Source organism: Lipophrys pholis (assembly GCF_963383615.2).
Source record: "Lipophrys pholis genome assembly, chromosome: 13".
Taxonomy (NCBI): domain Eukaryota; kingdom Metazoa; phylum Chordata; class Actinopteri; order Blenniiformes; family Blenniidae; genus Lipophrys; species Lipophrys pholis.
The window spans coordinates 24733038-24755153 of NC_137632.1; the positions used below are offsets into that span (position 1 = coordinate 24733038).

The window sequence follows — 22116 nt, forward strand, 5'->3', positions numbered from 1 at the left end:
ATGGAGGAGAAGCGGTTGGGGGGGGGGGGGGGGGGGGGGGACACGTGCTTCTCTGAGATACAAGCCCTTAACAAAGAGCAACAGAAGGGTATAAAAGCCTGTTTCTAACAAAGGCACCAAAATCACCATTCAGTAGCTTTTATCAGCTCTCCACGAGCTCATACAAACACGTTAGCAGTTCTGCAGGCGAGATCAGCACAGTTCACTTTCCACAGCCTGGGGCACAATTTCAAAATTGCCTTTTATTCCCTCAGTACATAATCATAAAAAATTCATGTCAAGATGATTTACTATTTGCCGTGCAGAAAAGCCTTTTAATCAAACGCCAGTAAAAAAACAGGGAAACGGCTCAAAATGATACGACAAATTTACCACATTTACAGCGCAGCTTTAAAGATAGTATAACAAAAAATAAAAATGAAATTACATGATGAGAATGTTGTCATGATAATCAAATAGTCTGAATAAAAACTCAGAGAATTATGCTTGTGGCCTGCAGGAGTTAGCCAGCAGGTCCCGTTTACAAAACAACAGTTCAAGTGAAAATGCATCGTTTTAGTTTCAGAAATATTTTGTACATTTTCGATTCTGAATGAAGTTCATATAATCCAATATTCAAATGGATAAAAATCCAGGAAAAGCTGGATTTGAGGCAATAAACTTTGAACACAATGATTCTGGACCAATGAGACCATGTGAAAGTGTTGAAAAGCTGATCAGTATGACCCCTTCAAATAAGCCGAGCCACAGGGTGGGCTGAACCAAGACCGTAAGGGGTATTTGAAGCGCACTAGATAAACAATCATCAAACATTAAGAAATAAATAGACATAACTAAGAATAAAATGATGGCAAAATGTCAACTATATATATGCAATACACATTTAATTTTACCATGCAACAAAATTATGTTTAAATTAATATATAAACAGTACACGCCTACAGATAATGGACTGCTCCGTCTGATCTGAGACAGGTGAAGTACTGTTTCAAAAGCCACGGTTCCACTGTGCTGTTCGTGTCAGGACGGGACGGGGAAGTAAGATACAGCAAAGCGCACCCAGGCCCAACTCGGCCCAGTAGAGGCATGCGCTCCCCACAGGAACAGTCAGAGCAGTGAGGTGACTCACACTGGACTTTTACCAGAACTTCACACTATGTTCGGGGCGTAAATGACACAGGGCCCGGTGGGTCCCGCATCACCTGCCCGGGAATGTTTGTAAATGTTACGGCGCGAAATGAGCGGAGCAGCGCGTTCCAGACCCGATGCCAAACTTCACTCCCGACACAAACTTCTGCCATCCTCAAGCAGTTTCAAACACCGTATTTCCCACATGTAAGCCCATGCTGAACGCAGCCCCCTGAATTAAAAATGTGTTTGACACCGATGATTCAGGAAAACAACGTTCCTGAACTCAGATCTATTTGCTCATTCTGATGGATCTGGACCAAATACTTCTACCAAACATATCTCACAGTGAAGTTCCTTTTTTATGTCCTTGTAATATGGCGTCAAATTTCTGATGCAATCGGGAGCATTTATTATTCCTACATTTGATGGAAAAGCAAACGCAGCTCCATGTTCTGTGTAGATTAGATTCCAGATAGTGGCTGCAGAAATTTTATGTCAAATGTGGAACGTTTTTTGAAGCGTCTCGTGTCAATATGCTCCACTTAAATATCTCTTGAAGATTATTTTAGTCGAGACTCCAAAAACAAATTTTCCTGCTTCTGACACCTCTAAAAGATGGAGGACTAAATGCTCCAAAATTAAATAAATAAGTACACCATCAAATGATTTATTAAATGTGTCATTAATTAATTAAAATCTGAGTTAAATATATAAACGTGTCAATAATTCATTAAAATACCAATTCATCGTATGTAAACAAAAAAAACCCGTGTATAATTATTTCACTATTTAATTATTTATTTCATCCATCTAATAGTTTTTTTTTCTTTTGCATGAAACTAATTGGTATTTGAATAAATTACATATTTATATATTTAATCAAAATTTTAATTAATTAATGACACAATTAATTCATTATTTATTTATTTAATTTTCGCACATTTAGACCTCCATACTAAAGATTTTTCAGATATTTTCTCCACCTTTAACTAGTAATTAAAGCCACTAAGTACATTTTCAAAGTTAAGACACAAATTGGTCTTGATTTAAAAAAAAATAATTCAATATTTGAAGTGATATTAGTTAAAGAGGAAAGTTCTTGCACAGTACAGTGTACAAGTCTACAATATATAACCTGCGGATAAAATTGCACTTCAGCAGCAGTATGAACTTGGATCCTGGTATTTATATTAGGGGGACATTAAAACTAGTCCTTTCAAAAGTGGTATCGGTGCATCCCTTTTTTTATTCTATGAGAATTTAAATAGTTTTCCACTTTATTTTAACAGATTTTAAATAATCGCCACTGTGGAATTATTCCCGCAGATTCATCTAATTTCCATCAGCCTTAGTTAGAATTACGTGGCGAAGGTGAAACGGCAGACAGAACGTGATCTTTCCACTGCGGTCGTTTGCTGTCATGTTCCAGTCACACGGGGACAAAACCCCAGCTCAGAGCGCCTCATGTTTTTATTGAGGCTTCTCCGCTGCTTGTTCAAATGCATTATTTACATGTGCGGCGGCTGCAGGAAACCATATACGGCGTTCCGAAGCCGGCCGGCTGTGCCATGGGTCATGGAGTCCAGGTGAATAAGAGAAAAATCCAAACATCTGTTTTTAACCCGATTTCTTGCATTAATGCAACACAAAACAAGCGGGTCACTTTCTTTCGCTCATGCAGTATTCATCTTTTTTCCTGGTCATCAGCAAGAGACTCAAACCATTTGAACGAACCAGTATCTGCAGTGGAAATCAACTATTTTGTTGGACAAAGTGGCGTCTGCGTGGATGATGTTGAGACAAATGTCCCCATCGAATCGATTATTTATCCCCGATGCAAAAACTGCAGCTCCTTTTGGAAAATCGCTTTTAAAATTTCAAGATGTCTGTCTTCAATAAAATTGAATAGATATCTTTGTTTTATAGATGGAGGTGAAACACATTCGTCATATCGGTTAAAGATTTAACGACGTTCACACTTGATTGAAGTTCTTAACACCTGCAAGGCTCCTCTGAGGGATAACGTCACAAAGACAGGAGGCTTAAATAATGCAGGTCGGACAGAAGATCGATCAGAGCTCCCGGTGAGGCAATCAGAGGAATCATCCAGTTCTCGGCAGAGCCATATATGTGTGGCACTTTAAAGGGAACTCAGCATTCGCAGCACATGGAAAACTACTCATGGGGGTGTATGGAGAGAACTGGGGAAAGCAGCGAGAAAACAGCACTGATAGCTGCGCATGACACCAGTAAGCATCGGCGTCTTTGGAGGCATCTAAAGACCTGTTTTCAAGCAAAAATCCAAAATCTTCATTGCGTTTTTGATGTCTGTTTACACGACAACGGCGACCGGGAATCACTGAAGATGCAACTTTTTGAAAATGGCTCCCAAGAGGGATTATTTTTTAGATTTTTAAACCCTGTGAAAACAGTGGAATCGCAACTTTAAAAAAAACAAAAAAAAACCACGTTATATCTTCGTGTAAACAGGATGTAAGAGAGCAAATTGAGTGAACGCAACATGAATGTTTGCTGTTGTCAGTGATGTTGTTGCTTTCACCGCATTTTCCTCTCCGAGCATCTGATTTGAAGCATTTCTGGAGGCCGTACCTTAAATTATATACATCCGCAGTAAATCATGGGGATTAGAACCAAAGTACTGAGTATGATTTTGTGATTGCTGCCTCGCATGTCACTTCGGTCGGTATACCACATCTGCAGACGGCCGGGTGCATAGAGCAACTAATGCTGCAATTAGTGTATCCAGCTTCTCCAGCGAAGGTCTCCCGTGCAGCATTGTGTGATATTCCTGGATCCATCCGTCTGATAATTAGGTAGCCTTTTGTCATCTTGCTCTTATATTAATGGCTTAAGTTCAGACATGGCGAGGCATTCAACATAAGAGCAGTGGCAGACCAAAAAAACTGTAGAAATCACAGTCTGTGGTCTTTATATGAGCAGGGAGCTTATTGACAGACGAGAGAAACATGTTCAAATAACTCAATAAGTTCAGTTTGTTAGATTAAGTTAGATCACATTCACATAGTCAGTGTTATAAGTATTTAAGTAACAAACATTGTTTGTTATATTAACATTAAGGATGGGAACAATAAAAAAAATGCAACAAATGAAATTAAAATGTGACTAATTAATCACAATTAATCGCTCAATTTGTGAAGCTGACATCGGACTAACTCTGCTGGGCCAAATGTGAGTTTACTGTCGGGGTTTATGAGGTGATCCAGATGTGTCTGGGAGTGTTTTTGCTTGTGTGCTCTATTTTGTGCTTTATCTTTCGAACACCTGATTCATTGATTATCGTCCCAGGCCTAATCGAGAGTGTCTGTATGTGTTCTGCAGGTACTCAGTTCTGGTGTCTCCTGGACATCGTACCCATCAAGAATGAGAAGGGAGAGGTGGTCCTGTTCCTCGTGTCCCACAAAGACATCACAGACAAGAAGAAGAACCAGGATCCGGAGCAGGGCCCTGACATGGGTAAGGACTATTTGAATTAACACGTCGTAAAGCAGCCGGTTCCTGTCATACCGTATCCTTCAGCAGCAAGTGGCAGAGTCCGTTAGAAAAAGCTGTTTTCTCCAGAGGAGAGAGGCTCTGTTGCTGTTTCACTAAAGACCCGTTTACTGAAAGGTTGCGTGACTGTGACCGAGGTTTGTTGCTGCGTCTTCTTGTTATCGCGAGTTCATAATTGTGTTTATTTCTAACAACGCAGCTGATATGTCATCTCAATGCACACAATATGAAGACAAGACACACTGAAAACACTATTAAAGGTTCTATATTATGCAAAATCCTCTTTCTATATATGTAATATGTGTCCCCATAGTCTGCGTATGAGGAAGTGAAGAAAGTCTGTCATCTCTCTCACTTGCTCGCTCCACCCTTTAGCGAATGTGTGCTCATTGTATGTATGCTCAGGCAGTTTTTAGATTTTCCCTTTGTGACGTCATGTGAGGAAATAACCCCTCCCTCTGGCAGTGGATACTCACTTAGACCCTCCAACAGATAGATGAGCTCTGCCCCCTAAATTATTATCAGGCACCTTTTTTTTTTTTTCCTCGCAAATGCTCCTGCAAAACACAGTTCATTTGCATTTAAAGGTACAGGCACAGAAACAGCCTGTTCTCAGTTGAGCTCACGAGAGGGACTTTTAGACTGCCTGGAATTCAGGACCAAGGCTGGATTTGGGGAAATACACTTTGAAGACGATGTTGTTGGGCCTCTGACACCGATGTGAAATTGTCAAAAAAATTTATTATATGGGACCTTTAAAAACTTAAATCAATTTGAATAAATCCCCTTACACCTTGACACCTTAACTCAATGAATGGATTCTTAAAATAATCGTAAGAAGAATTTTATCTTGACAAGATCTATTAACTTCACCACTTAGCTGAAATCTTTCACACCACTCTGTCACTTGAAGGTATTAGAAATAGTTTTAATATGTTCTACATCTAGTTTAAATTATCTTGACTCAGGCTTCAGTTTCAACCAGGAGGTGTCAGACGTAAAGCCTGTGGGCCAAAACCGGCCTGCAAGACGCTCCAATCTGACCAAACCACCAAGAAAATTGTAAAGATTTTAAAGAAAACATCAATTTGTTTTTAACACATTTCTTCAGTGTTAATTAAATGACTAATATAGAAGTTTTAGTGTGTGAGGATGAATCCTACTTCACTAAGCTTCAAATATAATATTAGTATTAACAATAACGATAAGCTGTTTGGTACCCTTCCCGTATCGGCTTCTTTCCTGAATGAGAAGTGTTTCTCTGCCTCTCCCACAGAGTCTCACACTTGATCAGATCATAGGTTTGACTTTTTTCTCTCCTTTGAATCTCTCTTTGTGCTTTGGATTGCCGTGCTGGAAATACTCCGGAGATGAGGACTCACTTTGTCTGCCAGTATTTTTCTCTTCTCTCCAGCTCTCACGGTGACATCTATAAATGTCACCTTTAGCGCCGGCGTGGTGTTGCATCCTCCGTGCTGGGCCGTCGGGGCGACGTGGCGGTTCGACTCCGGGTTTGGTCCAAAGAGGCCCGACCCCGTTTGAGCCCAACAGATTTACCTCATCTGTGCTCCTGATAGCACCTCATACCTCTGGGTTTTTTTATCTTACAATTTTGTTGAAAAGAGCAAGAATTCTTTTTTTTTTTTTTCTGTTTGAAGTCGCAGAGATTTTCAATCACTGATATTAGGTTGAGTTTGTTCAAGTCACTGCGTCATCTTGGTGTCACAGTGGTAGCAATTACCAATATCGTAGCTCTAATTTAAATTTCCGACTGCTGCTACAACTATGCTGGAACAGATTTTTTTTTTTCTTTTAATGTTTTTCTCAGATTCCAAATTGACAAAAGTGTGAAATAGTCCAATGACAGAGATCAGGGCAGTGTGTTGTGGAAAATCAGTGCTTAGATACACCAGACATGACGTACAAACCCAACAAAGTACTACAAGGATTTCCAACCAAGAACTGCAGACACACATTCACCATCCGACACGAGGAAGGAAGGCGATAGAGGAGAAACAGGACATGAATAAAGATTGTTGGAGGCAGCCAACAAAAGCTGTCATGGAGAAATCTAACAGCAGAAGTGGAAAACAGTTGGAGGATTGGAGATGTGTTACATATGTAACGGTACCAAAATGAGCTCAGAGGAGGAGTTTCAGCATATAAGTGAAGCCATATTGTGAAGAACAAAAGGCTGAAGGCAGAAGACACGCTTGATTTGATCAATTTATCTAAATCTGGGGTGTCAAACATAAAGCCGGCCCGCCAGAGGCTCATATCCAACCAAAACCACCAAGCAAATAGAAAAACATTTCAAAGAAAACATAGATTTTCTGAAAACTTTCTCAAGAGTGGAGACACAACACAACACTGAGACAATAGCTGCGATATCGGGGATTGTGCCATGAAAGCTGGCTCCCTCGTTGTTCTCAAACTCGCCTCAAAGCCACGCCGTCAGGGGGAGTTTGTAAAAGCACCCCTAATGCAACAGCTATAGGAGAAGATTTTGTGGACGTTTCACTGTATTCCGCACCAGAAATTTCATCAAAATTGGCTTCATGTTGACACTTTAGTCATTTTCCATAGTGATTGTTTGGTTTTGAGAAAATATCATCATTTCCATCACGTACACTCTTCAACACAACAAAGAAAAACTTTAAGGTCTGGCTGACTCAAAATGAAATGGAGCTTTTTGTGGCTCCTTAACTAAAATGTGTTTGACACCCCTGTATTAAACTGACTTACTGAATCCTGTAGCTGTGCAATGTTACATTATTGTTGGAAATAAAAACATTTCTTAAAGATAGGTGAAGAATTCTTAAATTTGTTCCCAGACTCTGGAACACACTGTCCCCCGACACACACAACATTACCGACTTTGGCCTCCTTAAATCCAGGCTGAAAACCTATTTATTCAGACTGGCTTTTAATACTCAGTACTATGGTGATATTTAATTTAATTTAATTTAATTTAATTTAATTTTATTTTATTTTATTTTATTTTATTTTATTTTATTTTATTTTATTTTATTTTATTTTATTTTATTTTATTTTATTTTATTTTATTTTATTTTATTTTATTTCATTAGATATACTTGATATAGTGTATGTTTTTACTCCTGTTCTTTTATGGTCTGAATTTACTGGAAAGCACTTTGGTCACCTTGAGTGTTGTAAAAGCCTTTATAAATGAATGTTGATTGATAGAAATGTTAATTAAAGAAAAAGAAATTACTAACTTATTAAGATTAAGAAACATCCTTCTTTAGGTTAATAATAATGATGTGTTTTATCCTTATTAAATAAACACATTTTGTAAGAAAATGTCCACAGAAAGGAAAGTTTGTCAGGATCAAAAACAACTGTCCACACTGAAGATTGCATTGCTTTAAGGAAAGACTTGGTGGTTTTTGTGCCACTGTTTGCAAATTTTCCAAACATTAAAAAAGCATTGCAGCTTATAAACATGAACTCAATTAAGATATAATCTTCCAAATGTCCCATTTTGAGAACCACTGATCTGTTGGATCATAGATCATAAATTCAGATTGTGCTTCTGTAAACTCAGTTTTGTCACAAACACACTGTCGTGTGCATGTTTCTCTCTTCATTTGTGCAACTTTCAATATCCCACTTCTCCTCTTTGTGTTTACTGCAGTTGTTTTATCACTGTTTTACAATAAAGCGCACCCAATGAGCTGTTTACCAATGAAGAGGTGTCAAGTTTGCTTTCACGCTTCTTATCAAAACGCAGAAGGGAGAGATTATGGTTTTCTAAATTTGGAAAGGTTCCTTCACAAAATTAAATCAGAATCTCTTAAGATGAGAGCGCTCTGTCCCAGATAAAAAGACGAGCAGTATCCTTTAAAGGTGATCTGACATTACGAGGGGCTTGGATATTTCTTGGATTCGGAGTGAAGCTACCACTTTCAGCTTTTCACCAACCAACAGAAATTACACAACATGATGCCGGCATCACACAAACACACACACACACACACACACACACACACACACACACACACACACACACACACACACACACACACACCTTTTAAGATCACAATGGAAGTGAACAAACAATCCCTGTGGCAGTTTTTTTTATTCTCGCAATATAAACTTACATCTTCTGTCATGTCTGATTCAGAGATTTCCAGAAGTCGAACTGGATTCCACGCCCCAGTTTATGAGCTCCATGTTTCACAGCAGTAATTCAGATTCGGATGTTTCAGAGGAGAGATGGAAAAAACGTGGCGATACCAGGAACACTCTTCGGCCCCGTTTCCATGGCAACATTTTCGAGTCAAAACTCGAAACTTTTCTTGTATTCTGGGTTTCCGTTTATATGATGTGTAAATGGGTGAAACGCAACTTTCTATAAACACTTGAGCTCGATCTCAATCCCACTTAGTCGTCGGTCCATACAAATGTCCTCGTCATTGTTAATGTTTGGTCGCATTACAAAAAACAAACACCAGCACCCCCACTAGTGGCCCGGCATGACAACTACATCATTTTCAGCCTCACTGCCCTCGAAATGTTGCTACACGTGGAACTCTTCTGATTCAAAAATGTAAAAACGATGCGTTTTCACCCGACATTGAGACGAGAGCAGTAATTCCTTCACAGCTGAAGCCCTTTTCAGACTCGTGTGCTATAATTTCAGGATTTGACACCAAAAAAAGAGAAGCAGAACAATGAAGACTGTCAAGATTTCGTTGAGATTGTTTGTCTCTAACACCTGCTTGTAATCACTTACCCAATTTCTCCTCTCGCCTGGGAGTTCGCTCATTTGCCTGACTGTCTTATTGCCCCACACCCAACACCTAACTTATTGCATTTCGAATTCAAGCGACTATATTTGGACACCTCAAGAGGAAAGACATGCATACATAACATGCTGGATCCTTTTCAATGGAGCGTTTCTGGCCGTGACGTGAAAGACAGAGGACAGAAAAACTAAAAGAGAAACTTTGAGACGTTTGACACAATCGCTCACATTTACCTTCTCGGTGGGAGACTGCCGACTGGCTTGAACGCTTCACTTTTGCCACTTAGCTCAGTGTGACGTGGCTTTTCAAAACACTGAATTAGTTGGCGCGATGGAAGTGGAGGAGAGCGGCGAAAAGCTGGAAACACAATTATCGGAAGGAAATAAATGCAAGATGGAGTGACTCCGAGGGCTTTTCTGACCTCAGTCAACAACCGTCTGTAATGAAAGAAAAAAAAAACCTTCATAATCAGTCACAGCGGGTTCAGGCACCTACTCACTGTATTAACTCTCCTCATTAATCATCGAACATGTAAGACCAGCTTGTTTCCTTCACTAACTCCCACCAGGAGAACATATTGCATATCACTGTTTTTAAAGCCTCAGTGTTCCTGATCTCGGCTCAGTAGGATGAAGAATCAACCTCCTGGCAGCTAAATGCCATTTCTATCCGACATGTGGAAGCTGAATGTGAGTCGATGATCCCGGGACCTCAGCTCCTTCGGCTCTGTTAGTCACGGTGGCGTTTTATTTCAGTGTCTCCTCCAAGGAAGCAGCGTGACATTTTGGAAATGGTGCTCATTAGTTTTCAGTTAAGTTTTTCTTTTTCTTTTTCTTTTTTTAAGAGAACTGATGCTGCAGCTAGTCGGCTGATTCAAATGTCACCTGTCCAATTTGATGGTTATTATTAGCTCTTTACAATCCCACCATACAGAGCGGGAGTCTAAGAGCAATGGCTCCCTCTAGAGGCAATACTATATATAACAACAGCAATGGAGAAAGTTAGGGCACAATTTACCATCAATTCATGTGCAGAAGAAGTCTTTACTACGGCTGTGGTGCACATGCGCAGTATCAGCAATTCAGAGACGGTGCGTTTCCACGGAGACGGAATTGGATCATTTTCAAAATGGCGCATTTTCTCCTTTTCCAACTGGACTGAGTCAGAGCACTTTTAAAAAGTTGTATTTTCCTCTGTTCCCACAGAGGTGGAATTGGAGCTTCTTCTTTTTTTCTAAATAGTTCAACCTTGCAGTATAGCACCGGAGCACAACGGGGACAACAAGAAACAACACAAACATGCTACAACTCCATTTCCCACAATGCACTCGTCATTTAAAGTGACAGACTAAGCATGTAACAATATATAGTGAGATTAAAATTTGTGTAAATATTTTTGATCCGGATCACCACCTACATTTAATAGGTTCTTCCTTCGATCAAAATGCACCTGTGGGCCAATTTTCATGAAGATCAACTCATTAGTTTTTGAGATATCTTGTTAACAGACAGACAAGCAGACAAATAAACGCAGTTGATTTTATAACCTCCTTGGCGAAGGTAAAAAGTTTCAAGTGTAGTTTTAAAATTGTACTTATGAGAGCGGTTGACATTTGGAGATATTCTCATATTTTGATATTTATTTCCATGACTTATCGGGAGCAGTTATCAAAAATTTAACTAATATATTCCTGTTTTGTTTTGTTTTTTTCTTGCCTAAATGTGTCGGAACAGATGTATATCCAGACAGGACAGCTGCACCACGCTGAGGCCACCGAGGCAGAAACACTTTCTTTGTCCGCTGCTTCTGCACTGCATGAAATCGCTCCTTGATATTAGAAACAAATCAAATTTAGTCGCTGAAAATCAGAGTGATTTGGTTACACGGGTGGGCACTTTGTAAGCATCGCATCATATTGTGGACGAGGGGAACAATTGAAGGAGGAAATGAAAAGGGGAACTAGAGTAAACAATGCATTTCCTGCCTGGATGATGTCTTGACAGAAAACTAATCCCTTTGCTTGTATATGATCCATTTCTGACCTTTTCCATCTTTTATTTATTTTCCTGTCAGGAAACCAGCACTCGATATGTAACAGTGAGAGTGTGAATCATTAATATTGATTTTGTCCTATCGTACACCTCTACATTTCAATCCATACCAGCGGATTCTACCTTAAGAACACCTCAAGTCAATAAAGGGCCTGTAAGTTAGACAACACATCAATTTCATACCTGATATCGGCACATAAGCTTAACCGACACTTGGACGTCGACTTCACGCTCAAAGTTGGACGGTGTTCGGGGCGTGTTGCTTTAAAGTTCGCCGTTGCAGGGGTCGACGCGAGTCTCTGTTCCACGAGACCTGCAGAGCACCAGGTTTTCAGTCTCACCCTCTGGGTTTTTCGAGCGTGATTGTGGCTCAGTGTCGATTTATTTATTGATTTTTTTCATCTGGTCCACAGACGAGGAGACGGGTCTGGAGGTGCACCAGGTAACTCGCCCATCAGGCTTCAACGCAAACCGGCGCCGCAGCAGAGCCGTGCTCTATCACCTGTCGGGACACCTGCAGAAACAAGACAAGAGCAAGCTGAAGCTCAACAACGTGAGTCTCTCACCCTTTTATCTGCTTGTTTAGCCTGCGTGGGTGTCTGCAGTGTTTTCACAACTTGTTCAGTCACCACCTCTCTCTCTCTCGCTCTCTCGCTCTCTCTCTCTCTCTCTCTCTCTCTCTATCGATCCTCAAAATGTAAGGATTTGACAATGACTGGATCACATTGGGTGGGTGGGTTGGGGGGGGTCAAACAGGATAGGTTAATCTGAATAGGTGCAGATTTGAATGTGGGAATGGAGGCCGGGTCCCAAACTCTACGATGAAATTCTCTCTCTGTTGTCCGCAGAGAATGCCCGCTATAAAACAGCATCTGAAAGAAAATAGTGCAAGATTTTAAAACAACAACAACAACAACAAAAACATTGCATAAGCAAAAAAGTATCAATGGGTCAGGTCTGACATGATATTAATGTCATAGCTGATCAATGCAATCATCAAAACATCCAATAAATTCAAATGTCAGCATGAAATGCTTCAATGAAGGTAAGATTATAAGAGGTTTACAAAGTTTTAATGCACTAATGATACAAATATAAAAATCTAATTTTCTTTAGGGTGAGTAGAAACCAGTGTTATAAATCTTTGAGGCCCCGTTTCCAGGAGTGAAAACCCTTTTTAAAGTTTGTTTATTTAAACCAATTTGACTTCAAATTAGAAATAAAACTTTTTTTTTTTTTTTTTGTAAGAACCGAATATTCTAACTTTGATTGAATAAAAATGTTTTGGGGTAATTTTTACAGGCTGTGTGACGAAGAAATTGATGGTGTTAAATATGATAACCGTATAAACTGCAGTTGGAGTCATCTGGCTCGGCGGTGTTTGTGCAGTGACCCCCGCTGCAGGTCTGCCGCAGCCGCCGGGGGCGAACAGATGGTACCAAGGACACGAAAAGTTGACTTTGGGGTAAAAAGGCTCCTCGTTCGTTCAGCTGACGGCAGAATAAAAAGAAACATGCAGACCTTTGCAGTTTGCAGTCCACTAAGTGAGCGGATTTCTATTTTTAGGGATCATTATTTTAATATAAAAAATAAAAAATAAAAAAAACCAAGTGCAATGAATTTCATGACCTTTTCATTAACATATTTGTTAGGTAAGCATTTTGAAAGAAGTGAATTTTATGAAGGTGAAAGTCTTACCATCAGAAATTTTTCAAGCTTTTTGAAGTCAAAACAACTGGAGAGAAAAAAAATTAAAAAGTATATTTGTGAAATTTGTGAATCCTTAATCATCTATCTGAAACGGGTGCTGCCATTTTTCTTAAGTATCCACAAAGTGCAGAGACAAACTGTTCCCAAAAGTGTGTGACCTCATTTTCTGATCTCTTCCTTCCAACTCTTTTAGTTTAAACTTTAGTGGGGGAAAAACACACTTTAGAATGAGCGACGCAGTTTCTCTTCTGGCTGGGTTTTTAACATCAAGAGGGGGAATTGTAATCATGTTACTGAGATTTCAGACACACTGATTCAGCCTGACATGCGGTACAGTAAGAGGGCTCGAATGTGCACTTCAATGCCTTTTCTGTGGAGCTGGAGGAGTACGGCGCTCTTGTCGTGGTGAAATGACTCGCACATGCACGAGGAGCTGCTTGCATGTGTGTATCTTGATTTGTGTGATGATATTTCTATCTGTGCAGGTTTGCATGCGAATGTGTTTAGAGTGTGCATCCCTACAACGACTCGTAAATGTCCCCCGTCTTCACGTCCACATTTTTACAAGTGAATTGTGCTCTTCTGCTGGAATAGAGACAAGATTAGAAGTATAGGGGCCACGTGCCCTCAGTGTAGACTTACAGGTTCGTCTTTGTCAAGCCGAGTCCTATTAGCTGCATATGTTTACATTTACATTGACTTACCTCGACAAGAGTGCCATGTAGTGTTACAAGACTGCTTCCCTTAGGATTGAATTGTTGACCATGTAAGTAACAGCGTTTCAGAAAAGTAGCGTTTTCCCATTTCCACTGAGACAGAGCCGTCGCATTTTAAAATAAGTTACGTTTCTGGTGTCTCGGTGCGCTGTAATCGTATAATCGGACGCCCAAAATGCTACGAAGGTTTTCCATTTCTACCTGAAGTCACAAGTGTTTTCAAAAAGTTTCCCCCCTCCACATACATGGAGCATTTTCAAAATGTTCCACCTTGGGAGCTGGTTTCAAAAGGTTGCGTTTTCATCGTCTCCGAGCTCCGTTAACAATGTCCAAAACGTTTTCACTCAAACACGTTGTCATGTGCAGAACGCCTCGATATGTACGTATCAAACCAATCTCACAGACGTACAAATCTGAAGAAACAAGTCTGTGTGCACGCCAAACACACAACTTTACCATGAACATGTATTATTTCTGCGATAACAGGCCCATAGATAGCCCAGGCTGCAGTGCGTGAATAAAAAACCTGCTGCCATGAAGTGACATTGACATCCGTTTTTCACTCTCGTCCCTTTCAGAACATGTTCGGCGAGAAGCCTCCGATCCCCGAGTACAAAGTCGCCGCCATCCAGAAGTCCCGCTTCATCCTGCTCCACTACGGGACCTTCAAGGCCGGCTGGGACTGGTTGATCCTGCTGGCCACCTTCTACGTGGCCGTCACGGTGCCCTACAACGTGTGCTTCACCGTGGTGGGGGGGCGGGACGAGGGCACCACCAGCGCCCTGCGGAGCCCGCCCAGCGTCAGCGACATCCTGGTGGAGATCCTCTTCATCTTAGGTGAGGCTTGATGACACATCCCTCCGAATGCATGGAGCAGAGAGGCAGAACAACAAAGAAACAAGTCGACATCAGACAGCGAGTTAATCCGCTCTCTGCAGACGTGACGGAGGCAGGAGCTCACAAACTTCCTGTTCTGCTGTCAGAGATCCTGCAGGAAGGTGTAGAGAGAGTAAAGACTCCGAGAGAGAGAGAGAGAGAGAGAGAGAGAGAGAGAGAGAGAGAGAGAGAGAGAGAGAGAGAGAGAAAGTTAGAGAGGCTCAGTGCGTTAAAGGCTCCCAGCAGTCTAAACCTACAGCAGCGTAACTGAGAAAGTGACCCATGTTGATCTGAGTCAGTCAGTCCAAACTACAAGATTTGTCAATAGGAAACTTTTCAGACTCTCCTGGACAATAACTAGGTGATAATTTTAAAAAAGAGGAACCTCCAAGCGTGTTCTGATGGGTTCATATACGATGATAAACATGTGATTGATCTGTATTTTTCCCTTTTCTAGTCCAAACACCGTCATGAAGGTATCACCTTGAGTTTTTCCAACAGTCCAATGTCCAACGACGACGCTGGACTTTCTCTTATCGAGATAACTTCAAGGATTAACTCTGGGTTTCACCGCGTTAACTTGCTCTGAATGTCTAACCTGCTCCGGAGCAGTTTACGTCCTGGATAAGAGGTCAAAGCTCCGCCTCCTGACCAATCAGATCTCTTGGGAAATGGCGTGCCCATTCGTAGATGATTTGTGCGTTGTTTCAGAGTTTTTAGACCCATCTTTTGACATAATAACATAAATCCTGGTCATTGAGACTTTGAAGGATGTTTTTGTTCTTGACCAGTTCCAAGTCTGTTTGTCTCCACGAGGCTTGATCTAGAATAATGAGTGAATAATAATGGTCCCACTGACAGAACTGCAGAAACATGAATTTAACAGGAACGCAGACCTCCTCCTGTCGTCACGGTGATTAATTAATACTCCAACACAAAACACACACACACGGGGGAAACTCAGCCTCAACAACCCTCCTTCATGTCTTTTAAGATATGCATGATTTTAGGATTTTTATTTTTCTACCATTTAAAGCAGGGGTGTCAAACATGCGGCCTGCAGGCCAGAACCGGCCCGCCAGAAAGTCCGAGTCCGGCCGAGAAGATGAAATCTGTAAACTGAGAGAAATTATGACACTAACCACAATGAATGGAGTAACTCCTAAAATAACACAAGAAAAAGATCATTGATGTTAAACAGGTTTTTAGCTGATTTTTAGAACTGCAAAGAGACACTGCATGACCGATATTGACTGGTAAAGAAGCCCATCATTTAAAACAGAAATCACCTTGTATGTATAAAGGTGCACATCCGTAAATTTTAAAAATCAGGCAGCCAATACAAGGGAGCTAAAGAGGATGCTATATGCTGTCTCATTACCGTATGAATAAAACTAATTTTGATATTTGTTATTGGAAATGAGTTTGTAGAATGTTGAAATGAAAAATTCTGTGTTCTTCCAACACAGTTCAACCTGATGTGTTGCCTCACTGTGATTTTACATGATAAGTGTCTTGTTTAGTGCCGTTTGTCGCAGATCTTTACATCAGAACCTTCATCTTTAAAGGATGAAAGTGAAAATTTAAGCTCCAAACAACAAGTCTGGAGTGGAGAAACGTCATTATTTCATCAACTCCCACTGATCGGAAGTCAGCCATCAAGACTTCATCTGAGCTGCTTGTGAATCATCCTAAATGTTTTGTTCAATGCTTTAATGATGCATGTAGCAATAAAAGGATATGAGCCATTCTTGGCGCACGATTAATTCTCATTTCCGAGCAAACAAAGAGCTCCTCCGACCTCCGTCTTGTTCACCAAACTGCAGCAAACTCGCCCGGGCGCTCCTCGACAGACAATTTGCCTTCATGGAAAAAGAGTGAATCGTGTCCATCAACAAAGTTTTGCAATGAAATTACACAAACCACCTGCAGCTTAACGTCTGACTCCTGTCAGTCCGCATCCTGTTTCTTTTGACCGACGGGCCAATTATCAACATGTTTCCTCGGCACACGATACCGGACGCAAAAGTTTCAGCGCGCTTCCATTCATTGACGCGTCTCTGCAAATGATCTATTGACGAACTCGATCGAGAATCCCCAAGAAGGCTGTGGACTCCAGGTTGGGGAGTTTTTCCTTCCCACCTTCTCCTCTACTTGCTCTTGGGGAATTGTTGATTTTTCTCTCTAACTGTGTTGTATTTGTTGCCATAGAAATATACATTTCAATCAAATTGTGTGCTCAGAGTTTGACCCTCCGACAGAAGGACATGCTTCCTCCGCAGCCCTCGCAATGATCAAAGTCTCTGCTGAAGTGTATCTGTGAAAGTGGCACTCGTGCGGGAAAGGCCGGTGACTCCTCTGCTCCCTGTGCTCTGCAGACATCTTGCTGAACTTCCGGACCACCTTCGTGAGCACGTCGGGCCAGGTTGTGTACGACGCCCGCTCCATCTGCGTCCACTACGTCACCACTTGGCTCTTCGTGGACCTCATCGCCGCCCTGCCCTTCGACCTGCTGTACGCTTTCAACGTCAGCGTGGTGAGTCTCCTTCCTGTGTCGACAGCGTAGACAGCCGACCGACGTGTGTCAGGTTGATAGAGCGCGCAACAAGTCAGTCCCCCTTTGCAGGGCTTCCCAGGAGCCAGGAATCTATTGCATCTGTAATCACTAAATTTGTCCCGCTCATCAGGACTGTGGCAGACTATAATAAAATGTAAAAAAAAAATTACCCCCAATGTGCCAAATTGTGCTCTCTAGTGCCACAACAATCACTAAAATGACCAATGACCACGGCGGCCCTTAGGAATGTTGTAGAGAGATCAAACCAAAAGTCACTCGTTCGTCTCATCGAGACTTAAAAGTCCCACACTGACACCAGTGACTTAAATCCAACAGGAAGTTTAAGATTTGCCTTTGTGCAGACGCCACATTCGCCATCAAACAGGAAGTATACTGTGAATACCTTCAACATTGTTCACTCGGGCTCAAAGTTTACACGTTGCATTAGAGTCCACATCTAATCACAGCCATAAGATGGTTAGGCATAGCGCCACCTGCTGGGAACAAGACCATGATTGGTCCGACCCCGTTGGGCCAGGTTGGGCGGTCTCGACCACGGCTGCTTGCAGCTTTAATTGTTTCGGGGTTTTTTTTTTTAACCTAATTTGGAGAAGGAGGGGAAATGCATGCATAATGTCACGAGTTCCCATGTGAATATATTAGATGAACATTTCAACCGAAGCGGCGCTCGTCAGCTAAAGACATGGCGCGGAGCCAATGTGACGCTGTCGCACAAACCCCACTTTTCATTAATCTGGGGACCCACATGACGTCGATGCAGGAGGTGAATTACTACAAATATGTGCAAAATGGATTTTTAGCTTCATTGTAAGGACCTAATTTGAATTAACAGTATTGGATAATAATCAAAATAATCACAAGTTGTGATTAAGATTTGATTAAAAACATTAGATCAATTAAATTATTAAATTTCTTCCTGTGAAGGCCTAATTGAACATGTGTTCTAAAGTGTGATTTCCAAGGGCAGGATTGACTTCCTGTGATGACCCGAGGGGTATTTAAGAGGGGCGGGTTTCGGGCTGGAGCTACTGGAGAGGTTTGTTTCCACCTCAGAGCAACACAACAGCCCTCAGTCCGTCTCCCCACTCATTCCGTGCAGCAGATTGTCATGTGATCGCCCTCGATGGATGAAGAATAATGAGCCGAGTGCGGCCTGCACATTACCATGCAGCTTTCAGGATGCTTGGTGAACTCAGGGAGTGTTTTGTCAACAGAGACATGGTGTTTTATAATGATTTGACTTCGTCTGGAGTTTGGTAGTAAAGGTGTGGATAACGTCACATAACGAGGTCAGGAGAGAGCAGAGGGAACGTAAACTTTAACTACAGCAGCATATGAAATATGAATAATCGTGCAGCGTCTAGGCTACAGACACGACCTTTGATGGTAATGTGACCAAGATCGCAACGTCCATTGTTGACATGGGGCACTGGTTCCCAACGTTTTTATTTGAGAAATACCAACATTTCCAATACAAACATTCGTTTTTACATTCAAACTGACTTTTGCACTTTGGTACAAAAAGATCAAATAGTTTAGAAAAAAAAATTTTAGATTAGGAAAAATTCCCCATCATTTTTGCCCTTTTTTTCATTTTTAACATTCAGCGGTTTAAATTTTTGTTCTAAAGATTGCCTTTCGGCACAAGAATTGCTTTTAAAACACAAGCGGCACGCTGAAACAGTAAAAAAAAAAAAAACACTAAATCGGGATTCACTCTGAAACTAAAATGCAAAATGATGCGTTTTCACTTGAAACTGTCCTGTACGTAGGAAGAAAGCAAGTAACTTTTTACCTTTTGTTTTCAGTAAATAATTTGATATATATAACTAGTCACTGTAATCAATTACTGTTTTTCAGTAAACTGCACAACACAGACTGCAGCACAAAAGTGGCAGCAATGCTTTTGTCCTTACAGACGATCAAGTGCATGTTTGTGTACATGTATGTATGTGTCTACATAAACGTGCATGTAAGTAATCTACTTCTACTGTATTCACATGTACCTGTGCAGTACTTCGGAGTCCACCTGCTGAAGACGGTCCGGTTGCTACGGTTACTGCGGCTGCTGCAGAAGCTGGAGCGTTACTCGCAGTACAGCGCCGTGGTCCTGACCCTGCTCATGTCCATGTTTGCCCTGCTGGCCCACTGGATGGCCTGCGTCTGGTACTTCATCGGCCGCAGGGAGATCGAAAGCCCCGGCTCCTGGGATATCGGTGAGTGCGCACTTTATTTTCATCCACGCAGAGAGTTATTCAAGCACAATACAGCTGATTACTTCGAACTGGAGTGGGAGACTTTGTACTCTCAAGATTCAAGTGAACATGAAAAGGTTGGAGCTGAATGATGAACCATTTCTCCTTCTTTCTTCTTTCATGTTAAGACTATATTTGGATAATTGAATTTGAGCCGTTTCTTTAGTTCATTCAAGCCATTCAATTAGCTCTATCTTGTGCGTCTGTCAAACACGATCCTCTGTCAGTAGGTCTGTTTTAAAACGTGTGTGCACAGACTATCACAGGGTTTTTTTTCTTCTTGCAAACCTTTAATAAATGTGGTATGAATACCAATACCTTCTACAAATATCCCTGTAGCCCACTCTAAACCAGGAGTGTCAAACACATTTCAGTTCAGGGGCCACATACAGTCGTTTCATCTCGAGTGGGCCGGACCGGTAAAATAGTGCCAGAATAACCTTTAGATTTCAACTTTAAAGTTTTTCTTTGTTGTGCTAGAGAGTATACGTGATGATAATGTGTATATTTTCACAGACTAAGACCATATATTCTCAACCTAAAGCAACTTTAATGATCATTCCTGGTGCAAAATACAATGAAATGTCCCCCCCAAAAAACTTCTCTGTTGCATTGTGGGTGTTATTACAAATTCCAGAGTCTCAGTGTTGTGTCACTACTCCCCCAAAAAAATTGTTAGATATGTTTTATTTTAAGTGTGGACTGGAGCCTCTTGCTGGCTGGTTTTGTCATGTCATGTCATGTTTGACACCCCTGCTCTAAACTCTTGCTCTAAACTCTTGCTATAAATATTGCGTACTGTACCTTTAAACATTAAGAAATCACAAATACCGCAAGCCTTTGTCAACCAGCAGGTGATATTTGTTTCTAAATACATCAACTGTGTTTCACAGTTTTTTTTTTCTTAATCCTTTTAGTTTTAACGGTGAGATTCAATATGCTTATCTTGTGAAAAAAAAAAAAAAAAGAAACCCAACGGTTTCCCTTTACAGTAAATTTTGTTCTCATCAGATCTAAATTTAATCTTCGGAGTGTGAGCATTGGGAAATGTGCCCCAGAAGCAGCTTTAATGCCCATTTTCAGTGTTTCTAGCGGCGACAGTGCAGTGCAGTTTCTCAGTGTGTTTAAGTGGAGCATCACATTGCAGTTAGAAAAGATAATCACGCTCTTCCAAATTACACTGCCGACTCCGTCCTCAGGAAATAATTGCAGGGTTTCCCGAATGCAAATGGGATGAGATGTTATCAGGCTGCGGATCCACTTCAGCTGCGATGACACAGAAATATGATAACCTAAAAAAACACATTCAGCGACCTCATCGTGCTTGAAAGACACGTCCAGTATAATGCAGAAGTAACCTGAGCAGAGCCAGTTGTACAAACACAATAAAGGGGAAAATGCACTTTTGAATGCCTCCCGTGTGCTTTGATTTTCCCGCATGAGAGATTCTGATGATCAAACCCCAGCTTTGTTGAGGTAATAGCAGTCAGGAGTCTGGGATGAGATCCTGGCTTACTGGCTGATTAACATGTAAAGACACACGGGCACTTTTCAAGGGCAAAGGAGCAGGTTTTATTCATTTTTACTGTCACCTGGGGCACAGATCAATTTTTTTTTTCTGCCTCATTCTAATCCAAGCATTGCATGTGTGACTCATTTTAAAAGTCAATGTGAACATTTGCCCTTGGGCCAGAGACTGTGGTGTGTGTGTGAGCAACACGCCATGTGAGTGTGTGAGTGAATGTGACGGATCACGTAAAGCACATCGAGACTATTATGCAGTAAAATACACTTTATACTTCTGCATTACTAACCAAATAAACATAAGAACATTGACACCTTCCTAAGGTTTCCTACTGAAGATGGATCGATGGAGATTTATTGCAAAACCAAAACTGTAATGTAGGGTATACAGAGTAAACCTTTTTGAAACTCATTTATTTAATGTGTCCTTTGAAAGGACTTTACTTCTACACAGGCACACCCACTATATAATGTGTATACTTCTATTGTATAGTCTATATATATTCATATTTATCTATATAATATGTGTGTATCTGTATATTTAGTTTATTCTCATACTTATTCACATGATATGTAAATATGTACAGTGGTTGATAGAACTCTATATATCTATTCACAAACCTGTATCTGTATATTTGACAGTATCATTTGAACTATGGTTCTCTTATCTGTACGTACATATATAAATATATAATCAAGTGTTGCAGTCCGGTGTATTATGGAGTTGAGCTGCTGATCCGTGACCCTAGTCACAGATCAAACCACAATCCTTTCACACCGGTCCATTGTTGGTCGAAAAGGTCCATTTTCAATTTACTGTGAGCACTTTCGTGGCAATCAACAGAAGTCAGCTCAACGCGCGCTCTGATCCATTTAGCAGAAAACCAGTAGCAAAAACAAGTGTTGCCGTTTTGCTTGTGTCACATTTTTACTGACTGAGCTCTCGTTTTTCTCTGCAAAGTGAATCCCTGC

At 41.0% G+C, this 22116-nt stretch overlaps 1 protein-coding gene across 1 annotated transcript in view; it reads left to right on the plus strand.

Annotated features, from left to right (window-relative positions):
• Nucleotides 1-22116, plus strand: part of kcnh3 (potassium voltage-gated channel, subfamily H (eag-related), member 3) — a gene marked incomplete at both ends in the record, with an annotated part of 148162 nt that overhangs the window by 94044 nt on the left and 32002 nt on the right. The window contains 5 exons of the mRNA XM_080478226.1: nucleotides 4492-4626; nucleotides 11899-12038; nucleotides 14490-14748; nucleotides 17166-17323; nucleotides 19380-19581. Of these exons, the coding sequence (XP_080334352.1) occupies nucleotides 4492-4626; nucleotides 11899-12038; nucleotides 14490-14748; nucleotides 17166-17323; nucleotides 19380-19581 (894 nt within the window). The remainder of the gene's footprint in view (nucleotides 1-4491; nucleotides 4627-11898; nucleotides 12039-14489; nucleotides 14749-17165; nucleotides 17324-19379; nucleotides 19582-22116) is intronic.